This window comes from Periophthalmus magnuspinnatus, chromosome 3 (assembly GCF_009829125.3).
Source record: "Periophthalmus magnuspinnatus isolate fPerMag1 chromosome 3, fPerMag1.2.pri, whole genome shotgun sequence".
Lineage (NCBI taxonomy): Eukaryota > Metazoa > Chordata > Actinopteri > Gobiiformes > Gobiidae > Periophthalmus > Periophthalmus magnuspinnatus.
This window is the reverse complement of record NC_047128.1, coordinates 35,411,489-35,427,936: the sequence shown is the minus strand read 5'-3', so window position 1 is coordinate 35,427,936 and position 16,448 is coordinate 35,411,489. Positions and strand designations below refer to the sequence as shown.

Here is a 16,448-nt window from a genome sequence, read left to right as displayed (position 1 = left end):
CTTACATGTTAGACAAAGTGTACTTCTCTTTCTATTGCAACATGCTTCAATTTCAGACTTCCTCCCTTTTTTCTCTTCCTCCTGAAAATCGCTGTCTTCCCCCTTTAGTTCCCCTCAGTGGTATGGATTAGTGAAGTGTTAGCATACAAAACACCAGAAGCAAGCGAGGAACCATTTGAGAAAGTTGACTTTTCAGTCAAACACAGCAACATTTGAGTTGACTTAGTTACGTCATGTAGACTTCATACAATAGCCAGACATGTTCAGCCAACCAAAATATTTGCACTGTACCTGGTGACTGAGAGGACATTGCTCTGTGGAGTATACCTAAGCAACAGGAGGAGAATGTTAAGCTACAGTTGTTCATTTACAGGACCTATATGTTTATAATGTTAATATGTTTCAATGAAGTTAGACTTTGTGTGACAAGTATTTCAACATTACAAAAGGAGAGCACTGTAGGATATAACAATCTCTTTTTATTCTCTATTCGAACAATCAATTTAAACTTAACAATCCTCACAGGCACATCTTTATAAAAGCCCAACACAGTATTTCATGTCTCTGCATATAGTTTATAGTAAGAATATACAGTATGAACTTCTAAAACAGAATAACAAACTTTTAATGAATGCTGTTCTCAAAAAGGCAGATTATCCTGCTGGCGTGCACTCAAAGACATGAAATTCATTAGTATGACTGTCCAACACTTTCACTCTGCTGATTGGATCACTTTCTGTCCTGACCTCTCCAATTTACCCTCCCTCGTCTGTCTGTCCTCAAATGGTCGCATTTGATTTGGTATTTAAAAGGAATATGGCCTGGGATACCACGATACATCAGCCGTATTTGTGATACCTTAATGGCTCTCTCGCACCACTGAAGGATTAAATTGATTTCACATTTTGACTAAATAATTGCATGGTTTCAGACAGCCTGGGTGATTTCAGTGCTGCTGAGACCCTCCACAATGTTAGACACTGCATCATGAACCTCTGCGACTTCTCCGCTCAAACTTATGTCCTTTTTAAGTTCCAAGTCCGTCTTAGTGACAGGTACTTCCTCTGGGCTTTCGCTGCCATTAACACATTCCTCTGTCTGTTCAGTAGTGGTGTCGGTGGACTCTGCACACTCTCCGTTCACCTCTGTGATTGCAACAACAGGGCCTTCTAATTCTCCATTTTCAATCTCTGCTGAGGGTTTTGTGGGCTCCTCGGCCTCAGCAGGGATTTCACATCCAGAGACAGTTTCTGAAACCACAATCTCTGGAACTGTTTCTGCAGCCGCCTCAGTCCCAGAAGATTCCTGTGCAACAACTTCTGGAGACTCTTCCTCAAAGACCTCGGCCTTTTGGACCTCCTTGGTTTCTAGTCCATCTGCAGCTGCCACTGGCTCTTTCACATCTTCTTCTGCCGCAGGTTCCTCTGGTTCAGCTGGATCCTCCACCACCAACACAGGTTCCTCAGGTGGCACTACTCCATCATCCTCTTTTGGTTCTTCTACAGAAATGAGCGTTTCTTTGGCTGCTGTTGGTGATTCTTCTAATTCAGGAGCTGGAGCGGCCACTGGCTCTGGTTCTGCCACCTGCTCTGTTTCTTCCACTGGCTCTGGTGCTGGTTCTGCCACAGACTCTGGTTCAGGGGTGGATTCGGGTTCTGTCACCGGCTCTGGTTCTGGTTCAGGGGTTGCTACCACCACCGGTAATGGCTCTTCCACTGGTTCTGGTTCTTTTTCTGGCTCTGGTTCTGGGGTTGGTGCCGCTACCTGCTCAGGTTCTGTTTCTTCCACCGACTCTGGTTCTTTTACCGGCTCTGGTTCTGGTACCGGCTCTGGTTCTTTCACTGGCTCTGGTTCAAGGGTTGGCTCTGCAGCTGGCTCTGGTTCTTTGACCGGCTCTGGTTCTGGTTCTGCCTCTGGTTCTTTCACCGGCTCTGGTTCTGGGGTAGGTTCTGGTTCTTTGACCGGCTCTGGTTCTGGTTCCGCCTCTGGTTCTTTCACCGGCTCTGGTTCTGGGGTAGGTTCTGGTTCTTTCACCGGCTCTGGTTCTGGTTCTTTAACCGGCTCTGGTTCTGGGGTTGGTTCTGATTCTTTTACCGGCTCTGGCTCTGGTTCTTTTACCGGCTCTGGTTCTGGTTCTTTAACCGGCTCTGGCTCTGGTTCTTTTACCGGCTCTGGCTCTGGTTCTTCTACCGGCTCTGGCTCTAGTTCTTTCACCGGCTCTGGTTCTGGTTCTTTCACCGGCTCTGGTTCTGGTTCTTTCACCGGCTCTGGCTCTGGTTCTTTCACCGGCTCTGGTTCTGGTTCTTTCACCGGCTCTGGCTCTGGTTCTTTCACCGGCTCTGGTTCTGGTTCTTTAACCGGCTCTGGTTCAGGGGTTGGTTCTGGTTCTTTTACTGGAGCAGCAGGCTCGGGTTCAGGTGTTGGAGCAGGTTCCTCTTTTGCAGGTGGTTCCTCTGGTGCAGCTGGTTCTGGTCCATGTTTATGTTTCTCTGTGAGACCCACAGCTTCAGTCACTGCAGTCACTGCTGAACCGACAGCCTCCTCCACCGCAGTCACAGCTTTAGCCGTCACCTCCTCCACCAGAGGAGGAAGGGTCTCCTCAACTTTCGCTGCTACCTGAGCTGCTGCTACTGCTGCAATGTCGTTCTTTGCTTCTTTGGGATCAGTCACATCGTAGGTGTTCTTCTTCTTCTTCGTTAATTTGTTTCCCATGGCTACCTATAATGAAACATGAATATGTGAGTCTAGAATTCAGATATTTTACTACACGTAATGAAATGTTCATTCTTTAAGTATCTAAACATTTAAATGTAATGAAAACCTTGAACATAAAATATAACATGTATAAGCTACATTTCTATGACAAACATCTGTGTCACATTGAGGATATTATATAACGGAAGAGTCAAAAATTGCCATGTAACTAAACTTCCCTTTAGGAACTAAACAGAACTGATGGTACAACTTTGTCTTGTGCACAGTTGAAATTAAACTGAAAAGGTAAACCATGTTTTAAAACTATGCACACAATATCAAGCAACTGTTAAATATATTGTATGTTTTTCTAATGTATTTTAAGGCCAGGCTATAAGAACATTTTAGCAGCAATTTACTTGATAGCACTTTGGCACAGGTGAGAGACAATCCGGGAACTGTCCATAGTGCTGCAATGGGGCAATTAAGACGTGACGCGTCACACAGTGGATCAAGGCTTATGCCCAGCTCCAGTACAGTAAAAATGAAGCTGGTGCATGGACAGTGACTCCACTCATCAGCTGTTAAAGCTGCAGTTGAGCTGTGCGATTGGTCAGTGTTTCTTGGTCCTTTCTTACGCATAACGCACACTGAAATGACTCTGAGTCTCTTTGGTGAGGCTGTTCCTCCTGGAGGTCTACACAAATGTGCTGCGGCCCAATGCAGCAAATTTGAACGGGGATTAAATTTCCTTCCGAGTTAACAGGTTTCTCCGGTGCGAGAGCTCAACGCGCACAGAAACAGAGCTGGAAACAAAGGGACAGACCTTAAAGTCGAGCGTGTTTCTGTCTAAAGTCTGGGGCTGGGTAAAAACGCAGTGTTCAGCTCCAACAGAGACTGAACTGAACAAAGAGACAGGTTACGTGCTGCCTACAGCCTGTAGATAAAAGCTGGAGAGGTCTCCTCTCCATCCCCCATCCCTCCCACTGCCGCCGCTCAGCTGCTCTGCCCTTTTTTGTTCATGATTAGAAGATGTCGCATATTTGCGGAAAACTAACTTGATTTCTCCTCTAAACACACATTTTCTGTCTTCGACAGCCACAAACCACTTAGTTCTATCCAATTTCAAATAAACGGATGAATTCACATCTGTGCGTAAAAAGCGCAGTTCTGGGCCATAAAAGACGCACAAAACCAAACAGCCGCAAAAGCATCTGACTCAAAGAACACACTGGTCTGTAGGTTTATATCAGCTAAACCAAGGACATCTCTTTGTACATTTACTCACACTTTTTCTTCCTTAAATGATTGTCTAATTTTGGATTAAACATTAAGGCGACACAAAGTCTTCGCGCACTGACCTTATGGGGGTTTAGCTCCTGGTCCTGGTCCTGGATGTGATCACAGAGGTAAACCTTTGGAGTGACAGCTGCAGATTCCGCCCCTGCTTTCCCAAGTGCACTGTGGGACTCAACTGAGGAGTGCCCCTCTCGAGTCTCCAGACATCTGTCGCTATCACAATCCAGCCTACCCCATTACAGCTCCCTCCAGAAACCCCTCCTCCACTGCACACACCCACTCCCTCTGACCACACTCTGTGCCACAGCGTGCTCCTCTCAAATCACATCATCACACTCTTTTACACTTTTATACTTTTCATTAGGTCTATTTATATTTGTAAATACCAATATCCACCAAATCAGCACTAAAACACAGACCTGCTGGACCTGCTTCATATGATAAACCTGAGACAGACCTAAACAGAACAAATCACACACATGCTACAGGCTAAATCTTAGTTTTAATTTGAAGTAGAATAAAGAGGCTGTGATCAACATAGTGATTTAAAATACAATAAAAATAATATATTACTTCTTCCAAAGACGTACATGCTCAGACAACAGGTTATGAAGATTTCAGCTAAGATCCACAATCTTATAATGATGATTTATAGAAAGCAATGCCTACCAAAGTATGACATAACTGCGCCATCTACTGGACAATGTGCACAGCTACAACTTAATATTCACATCATCATCATCATCATCATCATCATTATTATTATTATTATTATTATTATTATTATTATTATTATTATTATTATTATTATTATTATTATTATTATTATTATTATTATTATCACCACGACCATCTGTCATCATCAATGATTTTGTTTAAACCAGATGGAAAAATCTTAAAAATAATCAGTATCCAAAGAAAAGGGGGCAGCCTAAAGCATAAGCCTAAAATGAGGAGTTATAAAGCATAGACCTATAGAAGTGATAGCACCAGCCACCATGAAGACACCACAGATCCTGTTATATAAGGAGCATTTAGGCCTGTCTGCACATATGAGGGTGACATGCTGAAGTTAGTCAAACTCTTGAACACTAGTCCTTATTGCACTTTACAGGCCTCTTTTCTGCAGCACATACAGGACCTGAGGTTCCACTTTGAATAAAGTACATGTGTTTCACGATCATTGGGAGGAGACATGACTCTTTTAAACATGTCACTCAGATGGCCCTTTCAACCTGACTGGACAGGAGGAGACTGGATAATTGTGTGAGTAACATATAAACCATTAAACACTGCATTACGTCATAGTTTGGAACTTTGCCACAGCAGAGGCGCGTCTGGAGTGTGCACTGAGTATTTGGTGTGTTGGAAGTGAACAGCAGCAGTCTGGTTCCGTATCCGCGCATCTGACGTCCTGTTAAAGCAAAACCCTGTCCGCACTCCTGTAGACTGTGTGTGCAGTGTGTGTTGTGTGTGCAGAGTGTGCTGTGTGTTGTGTGTGCTGTGTGTTGTGTGTGCTGTATGATACAGTATAATACTGTATACTGCTGTATGACTCCGCGTCCGGGCGCTGGCGGTGACTGAATCGAGCGCACCTTCGTCTGGTCGCGTGAAGGCGGCGCTCGCGGACCCGGGCTGGGCCTCGCCTTTGTTGGTCTCAGAGAGAAGATGGCTCCCGTCCTGGAGAAACAGCTCCCGGTCTCCGCTGGGACAGGCGACAACAACAATGAAGACGAAGAGGGTCAAAACCTCTGGCAAGTCTCACTGCACTTTTACCTGTCTAACTCCTAAATCCTCCTGTAATAACGCCACAAAGATGAAAGTTTTGCTTTGTCACTGCCGGTGGCTCCCAAACAAGCACCCGGCTAAGCCCCGTGCTAACTCTGCTGCTAGCTCCATGCTAGCTCCCTGCTAGTAGCAATGCTAGCGCCAGTTTTAGTACGGTGTTAGCAGCAGTGTTAGCGCTCAATGACTGCTGCTAGCGCCGTGGTGACAGCAGTGCTAGCAGCAGTGTTAGCACGGGGCTAGCAGCAGTGTTAGCACGGGGCTAGCAGCAGTGTTGGCACTGAATGACTGCACCCAGTTCGTGTTTTTATGTGAGTTGCTAACTAACATTTCCACTGTTATGATGAGTTGTAGTGAGTCACTGTCTTCAGTTAAGACATCAGTGACTGGTTGTGTGTGTTTGAAGGAGGTTTGACAGCTCCTGTTTGGGTCAGGGCTATCTTTTCCGACAGAAACGAGCTAGCTGTAACTTTAGTGTCCAAGTCAACACAGCTGATGATCCCAATGCAGAAAAATCTCTTGACCCATGTGTCTGTTTATTGCAATTAGAAATACTTAATTGCACTGAGCTTAACGTAAAAAGTTTTCCATGTAGCACTCAGTGGTTTTCTGCAAAATGCTTGACCATTTCCTGTTTTTGAAATGTTCTCAGTGTCCTATTCGTGTCACGGGTTTAAATGATAATAAATACATTATAATAAATACCTAATACCTACCTACTCACCTCATAACTTCAATACCTAATAATCTAAATGTGTAAAATTTGTAGCGTTAAATGTTTAAAAGTTTGTTTAATAAAATCTTGTGCTTTTTGTAGGTCCTCTATACTAAGTGAAGTTTCTACAAGATCGAGTTCAAAATTACCATCAGGGAAAAATATTCTGATCTTTGGTAAGTATTGATGTTGAACCTGCTTCTTGGTTTTGTCTATTTTAGTATCAGTATTTTGTTGTGGAACTCGATTTGCCATTTTATAGTGACAATATTGTACATTTTCCGGACAAACTATTTATATATTCCACTTATCTCTCAAATAGTAACAAGATTATTTAGATTTAGATTATAATATGTGACATTTCTCAGGTGAGGATGGATCAGGAAAAACAACACTTATGGCCAAACTTCAAGGAGCAGAGCACAACAAAAAGGGGAGGGGGCTGGAGTATCTATACTTAAGTGTTCACGATGAAGACAGAGATGGTGAGTGCACTTAGTAATGAATCTGTGACCCCAAAATAAACTAACACCCATTGATATGTTGTATTTGCTGTTATTTCAGATCTCACACGGTGCAATGTTTGGATTTTGGATGGAGACCTTTACCACAAGGGTCTGCTTAAGTTCGCGGTTTCAGCTCAGACCTTACCTGACTGTTTAGCTATATTCGTCGCGGATATGTCACGCCCATGGACCATTATGGATTCGCTGAAGAAGTGGGCGAGCGTGCTTCGCGACCACATAGACAAGCTCAAGGTTCAACCAGAGGATATGAGAGAAATGGAACAGAAAAGTAAGTATGGTTCAGTGTTCAGTGTTCTGGCTTTAAGAATGGTGGCTATTGTTTATTTCTATGCGTTATATGAGCATAAAATGTTGCTAAAAAGTGAATCAGGCTACATAACATGCATACGCTAGTTGCTCTAAAGAGTGTATAGTGTAAAATATGCCTCCGGTGTTAGAGGGTGGAAATAATGAAACTCTTACATAATGCCATAGAGTGCTTTGCAGACAAGCAACTGAGAAACTGTAGCATGAAAGGCAAGCTTTTTTTTTTTTTTTTATAACGTTAGACTTTATCATGGCTCTTTCTAGGTCATCACCAGCGAGGCCCATGATCCTCAGCTGTGTGCTCTGCCTGTAGGCCACTTCAGATCAATGAATGTTCTCAATTGTTGATCTTGTTATTTTTTAGACGTCTCCTTCTTTCATATGAACATTTTCTCTAGAATGTAGTACTTTTTAAATGTCATGTCTGTGGGGTATTTGAAGACGCTCACAGTATAAGCATTAACGTGAGACTTCCTCAACGGAACGTGTTCTTGCATGCTGTGTTAAGTGTCAAGTGGTAAAGCATAGATGGCAAACGTGTAGAGAATTGGAAGTTAATAGTTTTAGTTCCTTGTTTCAGATGATGCTGTGTGAGTAAACAGTGACTGCTGATGGATGCAGCTGCAGAAGAGCAACACATGAGTTGGAATGAAACCAAAAGGCATTAAATATATGTATTTATATGGGCATACATTATACATCTGTACTTGATGAATGTGTGAAACCTTTTTTTGGCTGGCTGGTATATTGCACAGATATTTGCACTGTGTAGTTTATCAGTTATTGGTCTAAAGGCTGATATTTAGTTTGGGATGACCAACCGAGTAAAAGAAACTCACAGTACAAACGTGACCCACTCCTTTCTTATAGATTCTTAGTGAAACAGGGCTGTGTGTTTTTCTTACCGTACTTTTTTGTAGGAAAAGTGGATAGTATTAACACGTTTTTGGGGGAAAAAAGGTCAAACCTGGCCTTGCATATCAGCCTCAAAACACTGGCAGAGCTTATCGATCTTCGGCTGCGCTGGATTCAAATGAACATATGATCTCTTCTATAAAAGCATCACTGACTGTTAAGTAGTGCATCATGCTAGTCCAGATTAATTGGTTGCTGGATTGTTGTAAATGTAATTCAGGATGTCCCATAACTTATGCTCACCAATATAAATCGCTTTTAAACATGGAACTTGCCTCGGCTTCAACTCCTGGCCGTTTGACCCTCTGCCGGTGTTTTATTATATTAGAAGGAAAGCTGTTGAATCTGATTTGTACTGTTACATTTGTGAGATCACTGTGAAGTAGGGTGACATATTTGTAGATATGAGTTCAGCTGACAGACGGACTGGGGGTGGCTCGGGTCCAGTGAGTCTTGCAGGCCTCTTGCATCATGGTTCCTCAGACAACAGCGTCACGGACAGGAAGTAAACTGAGCCTCTTTGAGTTCAGGCAGTAGACTGGACACCCAAACGCCCGCTGTGCTGAAACTCAAGCTGCTGCTGCTGCTCAAGCTGTTTTTAGTCAAATTACAGGATCTGCTTTTTGTTGGGCCAAGGTTCGAAACATGGAAAATCCTGCGGTTAGTGGATATTTTAGTACCACACTTTGTTTTGTTTTGAACCTTACTGCTTATTGTTAGTAAAGTCTGAAGCTCTTATTTGTAATGTTAGATTTACAGACTTAGATTTACTTAAACTGATCTGTTATCTCAAACATTCAAAAGCATTGGTTTATTGGGTGACAATGTTGATGTCAGTAGACCTCACCTTTGTTTGTAAAACAGATAAAAGGCCAAAGTCTCTTTCACTTTTCTTACAACTATGTACACCTCATCAGATTGTGTAGTTAAAATGATCAAGAAAAGCGTGCTTCATTTTAACATTTTCCCTGACTACAAAACTGCTTTTCTTTTAATATCTGTTCTGTTACGTCTTGCATGACCTAATTTCACTAAATTATTAAACTAAAGTTATCCTGTCCTCCATCTTTGTAAAACTTGTCACATTACATTCTGGTGGACTTCCACACATACTTACAAGGGCTTAAGTTTACGTGAAATAACTTCTGGTCTCACATGTTAATCCCATGTGTGAATGTGACAGAGTTGTGGGCTGTCCCGCTCTGCATTCCCCAAGCTGCTGCTGAGGAAGTGCGCCAAAGTTCCTGCCTCTGAACCCAGAGCCTCTGCAGTTCTGCACAGCTGGAGCACCACAGGGCGGCTCTAGGTTCATGAGGCAAATTCATGAGCAAATGCAGCTTTAAAACATGTATCCTCAGTACTTCAACGTGCAGTGCCAGCAATAACAATATAACTGTTTGCGTTGTGTGTGTATTTCTTGTAGTGGTAAAATCGTTTCAAGAGTACACAGAACCAGAGGAGGCCAGCCCGTCCTCCCCACAGAGGAGGGCTCCAGCTGGGCCGGAGGATGAAGCGGTGGTGCTGCCGCTTGGAGACAACGTACTCACACACAACCTGGGCATTCCAGTGCTAATAGTTTGCACAAAGGTGAGTACTAGAGTTTCCCCTGAGCGGGTAGGCGGAGGCCTTCAACCAAAGACACACATGTTCTCACCTGGCACATACCTTTAGTTTTAAATCAACCATATCCATCTAGCTTTGTCACCTGTACTTCATGGCTGTACTTGAGTATCAGTGAAAAAATGGTGTTCTAAACTGATTAAAACATTTAGATTTTAGCAATCTAGTGTATTTGTTGTTTGTTGATGCTGTATAATCAATTCTTTCTGGTTAGTTTACATGTAATTTAAACATTTTACAGAGAAAACTGTTATTTTTATTTCTCCAATGACTTAAACATCTTTATTCTTACCCTTAGGTAAATTTGCAGTGGTTAACATTGTCTCCCACTACAGTGAAATATATTTATAATTTTATCTTTATTTTTGTAATGCAATCATTTTAAATGTTCATTAGTTAATGAAAGTCATCATCCTCTTCTCATATTTGTATGGAGTCATTGTTATGTGTTCTGGATGGTTGTCCTGTAACAGGGCTGCATTATTCCTGCCCGTCGACGCTCAAGGCGACGCTCTTATGCTGACACTCAGTGTAACATCAGCCCAGGTTCACATGCCTCTGTGACCAGAACATCTACCTCATTCTTCATCTCTGTTTGCTGTTGAATAAGAGCTGAAGAAATGGTTTACTTACAGATTGCCTGTTGCACCAACTACAGTGTACTGTGGTATTTACTACGGGAGCACAGACTCACGAGGTCATGTAGTAACACAGAAGTACTCATCTAATAACTCATAAACGGCTCCAGAATACTGTAGAAAAAATTAACTCTTTGCATAGCACCTGCCGTACACCAAGGTATTAACTGTTTAGGAAAACCACATGGTAACTAAGTAATGCATGTGTTTTCAGAGTGATGCTGTCGGTGTATTGGAAAAGGAGCATGACTACAGAGATGAGCACTTTGATTTCATCCAGTCTCACATCAGACAGTTTTGTCTACAGTGTATCCTTTCCATGTCAAATGTATTTGTGTTTTATGTAGGACTTAGAAGGTGATACTTGAAACACACGATGTCTTTAACTCAAATAATAAGATGGAGCTGGTTTGATCTACACTTCAGTCAAAGAGGAAAAGAATCTGGATTTGCTTTACAAATATATCGTTCATAAATTGTATGACTTCCAGTTCACCACACCTGCCTTAGTGGTGGAGAAAGATGCAGTGTTCATGTAAGTGACTGATTTGAAAACATTGTGCTGTAATATATATTGTGCAAGTGAGTACAGGGAGTGTTATCACCCGCTCTAATTTGTCTCGTGTTTTTTCAGTCCCTCTGGTTGGGACAATGAGAAGAAAATTGGAATTTTGCACGAAAACTTGTCAACAGTTAGACCAGAAGATCCTTTTGAAGATTTTATTACAAAGCCACCAGTGCGAAAGGTATAGGAATAATTATATAGTTGACAAATAGTTCTGGTGGAGGTCATCGTTTTGTCAACCAGTCTGTCCCAATGGTTCTTTCCAGCTGGTGCATGACAAAGAAATCTGTGCAGAGGATGAGCAGGTTTTCCTCATGAAGCAGCAGGTCTGTACTGCACTTTGACAGTGTGTAAAACTATATTCCATATTTTAAAACAGTCATAAAACTAAATATATAAATTAAACCTTTTCTTTCTAGTGTTTTGTGGTTTTAATTATGTTTTATCTTCTTTTACAGTCGTTACTAGCAAAGCAGCCTGCCACACCGACAAGAGGAGCCACAGTGAGTGACACAGAGACATCATCTCAGTGCACTGTCTGTATCCAGACTAACCTCAGTGCTTTACTGTTGTAGGAGTCTCCAGCCCGGACAGCCTCAGGTTCACCCAGACCTGCGGGACGAGGCCAGACTGGTGTCAGTGCTGCGTCTATGGCTGCCGTCAAGAAGCCTGATCCAAACATGAAAGGTATATTTGTCTACGATATACATAAATGTTAAACGTGTGCTTGACTTCAGTGTCATCTGCCTTTAAATGTGCTACAGAACAGGGCCTGAGGGGGGCAGTGTTGAACACAGTGTGGACTTGTGTGTAACAAATCATAAAAAACATAAGTAAATGTTTATTGTTGAGATGTATATAATCTGTTGGATGCCGTTATCCTTAACGTCTTGAAACTTTCTGCTTTTCAAACTCAAAATTTACAACATCTCAGGAACTCCAGTTCTAAAACTATTTATTCTATTTCCTGTAGCAGGTGCTGCCAATGAGGGAGTGCTGGCTAACTTCTTCAACAGTCTGCTGAGTAAAAAGACTGGGGCTCCTGGGAGCCCAGGGACTCCGGTCGGAGCTGGAGTACAAGGCTCTGCCAAGAAAACAGGTATTGTCTAAAGTATTATTTATTTTTAAGTAAGGAAACCACTGCTTTTATAATGGTAGCATGTCTTATGTGTTTAGGTGATTGTCTTGAGTTTTTCAGTCTAAATAAACATTGAAAGGAGAAAATGCCTTTAACTGAACCTCTGAAATCTGAAGTCAGGCCTGTATACACTTGATCATACACACAGGACTTATCCTGCATCACCTTTATACAGCCCCAATCAAGATCTCAAGACCAAGGAAAATATCATTAATATTTGTCTTTCAGTGAAATAGATGTTTTATTTTTTCTCCCTTGGTCTTATTTAGATTGGGTCTGTGTTTGCATTTGTCATTACTCATGCTCAACTAATTCACTTTTGCTGTTGTGCATGTGTTCTCATCATGCTTTATTTAACTTTTAACCGTTTAAACGATGCATTACCCAAGGATATGACAGTAGCTTGGGACACATCTGCATATTACTTTGTAAGCAATATCAGTACGTGGAACCCAAGCTAAAATATAATGAAGTATTCCATGAGTACTCTAGCATGTCTCTTATCTGTGGCAGTGAACGCACCATTTGCAGCATGGGACCTCCCTCCACCCCCTCCATCTGCTTGTGAACTCTGTCTTTAACACAGACGCTACAGGAGGTTACTTTTGGTGTTTTTGTCTCCTTGTTTTCCAAGGGCAGAAGCCGGGTTTGACTGACGTCCAGGCAGAGTTGGACAGGATGACACGAAAGCAGGACTCCATGGTTTCATCGAACAACGTACCGCCGCCGGAGAGTGAAGCGTGAAGGCAACAAATCAGCTGCATCATCCACAGCGTTAATTCTCTGGAAGATAAATGTATATGTGAGCATTCAAAAAATGACCAAATTCCCAATTCTTATAACAGACGGCACACAGTGGTTTGGACAAAATGAGTTTAGGAGGCGATCGAATGTGATAATGGGAGAGCAGAGAGAGATTAGAGACACAAGTGTTGACGAGGAAATCATGCTTGGCTTTCTTCCTGTCCTCTCGTCAACTGTAAATGTCATTTTGTGAGGGATGTCAGTTTGTGGAAATGTGTGCACACTCCCTGGCAACAGGCCCGATGCACTGGACTGCAGATCGCTAAGGTAAAACCGCTTTTACCCTCAGAGTAAAAGAGTGGAAATACCACATACTGTCCTGTGGCCTCTGGTTCATCTTATGTTATGGAAGGAATTTAGTTGTGATTGGAAAGGTATTTAAAATCTTACTATTCACTTAGAAAAGAAATTAAAATATTTGCAAACATATGTAGTATGTACAAAAAATGTTGGATATACTTATGTATTTATACAAAGTTCTTTTTATTTTATTTTTGTTCACCATTTATTGGTTTAAACATTCATCTGTGTAACACTTTAAAATGCCACTGACGTCATGACACTAATGACTAGTCCAGACAGTGCACCATATCAGTCCCTCGCCATCTCAAAGGATTCTGTAAATATACTTTGAAAATCTATTCAGGTTAACTTTGAAATTTCAAGGATGCAATTGTTTTTTTGAATTTCAGCTTAGACTAAATGAGACTAGTAGGTATTCGATAGGCCAGAGTTTGCAACAAAATGACTTCTTCAGCTTGTGCTGTGTATATTTGGGGAGGGAACTGGGCAGCGTCTTTCCTACTATTACTCCCAAGTGCCTCGCAGAGTTAGCTGGTTTTGTCATTGTGGAGGTGCTTTAAGGAAATGCACTGTAGCGTTATCGGTTAAAGGTTTGTCCTTTTCTTGTCATACAAATAATTTATTTCTTTTTACATTATTGTCGATGTGCAAAAAGCCTCTTTTATTTTGAAATGATATCTGTGGCCTATAAATCTGAAAACTGTAGAGAAATAGATAGATGCCTTCAAGCAAACTGCTGATACTGTATTATAAGAAACCACGTGGTCTGCAATTGAACACTTAAAACCACTCGCTTTGCAGCCAAAATAACTATATCAGTGATTAGCTGTGGTTAAATCAGAATATGATATAAAAGGCGTAGTATTTTGTGGCTTAGGATTTTCCATACTATTCAAACTGTACCCCGCATGACAGTTGAACATTCCCAAATGATGTAGCTGCTGTAGGAACATCAGTGTAGGATTTTTGAGCTTTTTTGTTTTGTGCCCTTTTTTCAGTATGACCATTGCCTTCACTGTACTGCTCAGTCTCACGCTGGCACCTTGCCTTCACTTCTATTGATATCTGTCTTCTGAAAAGCGAATCTGTTTTTTTTTTTTTTTTTTACAATTTTATCATATCAGCTATAAAAGGTTTACAACACCATAATGTCATAAGGCAACTTAATATGCAAAACTTTGCTTAATCTTGTGGATGTTAAATGCCACTTTCTTGCAAATAGAAACAGAATGGGTACACACACACACACACACACACACACACACACACACACACACACAGTCGTCAAAAATGACATGTAACCAAAGACAAATCTAATTTGTTCTGTTTTACATCCATATGATTAATCTGTTTTGTCCTTTGCTTGATCAGAGCCCAGGCACCAGGTCTCAGCCTCAATGTGCTGCTTCCACCACCATAAACTCTTAGCCCCATGTACCTGTTTATACAATTGAAATTACAAATCGACTTAAGAGCTTATTCACCCCACGTATGTTTTTGTCGTTAGAGATTGTAAACCAGAAAAAACAAACTGCCCCCTAAGTTGGTAAAGCACAATTTAAACATCCAGATTAGCACTTTGCCTGGGCACTTCACTTTGACATTGTGTATAACTTTTCTTTTTCTTTTGCCTTGCCATGTGGTAAAGTCATTTATAGAGATGTTTTTATGTTTTATCATTGACTCACGATTACGTCAAATGCATTTGCCTCTGAAATCTTCTGAAAAGTGCAAATACAAATGCACAGGGTTAAGGAAACGAACAGAATTAAAGCCCATTATTTTTGGTTTATTCAAAACTGTAATTTCACTGTTTCTTTTGGCCAACTGTTCCAACTATTAGTAAAAAGTCATCCCCGGTTTAACTTCCATATTTCACTGTTGAATTTGGCGTTCAGCTGAGTGGAATGATGTGCTCCTGTGCGGCGCACTTTGAAAGTTGCACTTGCTTTTTGTACAGTTTGGACTAAACCATGATCAGCTCTAACTTTTATACTCAATACTGTTGGAACTGCCTCTTCCTAACTCGATTGCCTTCGACCACTATTGACTGGCGTCTACACATCACTTAACGGGCTAAAGCACCCGCTTCAGCCTGTTTTATTCAGGATAAGTCCATTTTAAGCACATGGCTGGTTTTTCTGTCCTGAAGTTTGATTGTAAAACACTTGCGTCGCTTGTGAGCAGCAGCCATGTGGATTCTAGCTTATGCTTCAAAGAAACCATGTTAATCAGACCCCCTGGCTTCAATAAAACCAACAATACAAACTACTGACTCTTTGTTTTGTTTTTAAAGTGCATTGAATGTTCTTAACTGTTGGACACTTGTTATAGACTGCTGGTTCTAAAGTTATGTAAATAGGACTAAGAGGTCAAATGTTCTTTTGGGGGGAAGCCTGTTGATCTGGTCAAGCTTCATTTCTGCGTCTAAGGCCATTATCTGTGGCTACTGGCAAAAAGAACAGAATCCCAGATTTATGCGGTTGAAATTCCCTTCTCAGTTTGGTTGGACACTTTGTTAGAATTGAAGTGAGAAGCTCTGAGTAGAGCCACAGCTCCTACACCAGAGCCAACCTCATTTATACCACACTATAAATGTGATCAAACCTCCACAGTGAAATGAACAATCAGGAGATTCCATCGTTTTAACCCTTTAATTTAACTAATGACACACAATGGTCATACAAACATTTGAAGTAGTTTTTGTTTTTTGTTTTTTTGCATACCACCAACACTGGAAACCTGTCATTACCTCAGACAAACAAAGGAGGGCAGCAAGCAGCAGGAAATACAGACTTCTGCTCTGTAATAAACCCTAATGATCAACAGTGTTCTCCACAAACAAGAGCAGAAGATCCTCAGTTTGTGTAGATCTTAAGAAATGCATTGAGATAAACTATGACCATGTAACTGCACATTACAGTCTGCACATTTGTATTGAACAAGGAGCTGTGAAATATTTGGCCTAAACTGCGCGGATAAAAGACTGAAGAAAACTGCACATCCGTCCTGTCAGCGCGGGTCTGGACTGGGTCTGGGTCTGGGTCTGGCTCGGGTCTGGTTCCTTTTGCAGCCTGGTTGGGAATGCTTAAAACTGGCTCACATCCTTACACAAGAATGTGCCCTTTGAGGAGGGGCG

At 41.6% G+C, this 16,448-nt stretch overlaps 2 protein-coding genes across 6 annotated transcripts; one reads left to right on the top strand and one right to left on the bottom strand.

The window, feature by feature from the left end:
* Positions 1-459: 459 nt before the first annotated feature.
* Positions 460-4,192, bottom strand: si:dkey-56m19.5 (proteoglycan 4). The gene is made up of 3 exons (XM_055231496.1): positions 4,056-4,192; positions 2,019-2,718; positions 460-1,934 (listed from the first exon to the last, which is right to left on the bottom strand). Exons 2-3 carry the CDS (start codon positions 2,710-2,712, stop codon positions 928-930), a joined length of 1,701 nt encoding a protein of 566 aa, XP_055087471.1. The 5' UTR covers positions 2,713-2,718; positions 4,056-4,192; the 3' UTR covers positions 460-927.
* A 1,345-nt stretch (positions 4,193-5,537) lies between these two features.
* Positions 5,538-15,577, top strand: dync1li2 (dynein, cytoplasmic 1, light intermediate chain 2). 5 transcript variants are annotated; one of them, XM_033982992.2, is made up of 13 exons: positions 5,538-5,747; positions 6,596-6,669; positions 6,862-6,978; positions 7,058-7,288; positions 9,665-9,828; positions 10,714-10,807; positions 10,899-11,034; positions 11,134-11,245; positions 11,331-11,390; positions 11,523-11,567; positions 11,640-11,751; positions 12,038-12,163; positions 12,842-15,577. In XM_033982992.2, the coding sequence occupies exons 1-13, from the start codon at positions 5,662-5,664 to the stop codon at positions 12,856-12,858; spliced, it is 1,374 nt and encodes a 457-aa protein (XP_033838883.1). In that variant the 5' UTR covers positions 5,538-5,661; the 3' UTR covers positions 12,859-15,577. The 5 variants fall into 5 exon arrangements, with proteins under 5 accessions (XP_033838883.1, XP_033838867.1, XP_055087482.1 ...); XM_033982976.2 differs by having other exon boundaries at positions 5,560-5,747; positions 12,837-15,577; XM_055231507.1 differs by having other exon boundaries at positions 5,630-5,747; positions 11,643-11,751; positions 12,041-12,163; positions 12,837-15,577.
* Positions 15,578-16,448: the final 871 nt, after the last annotated feature.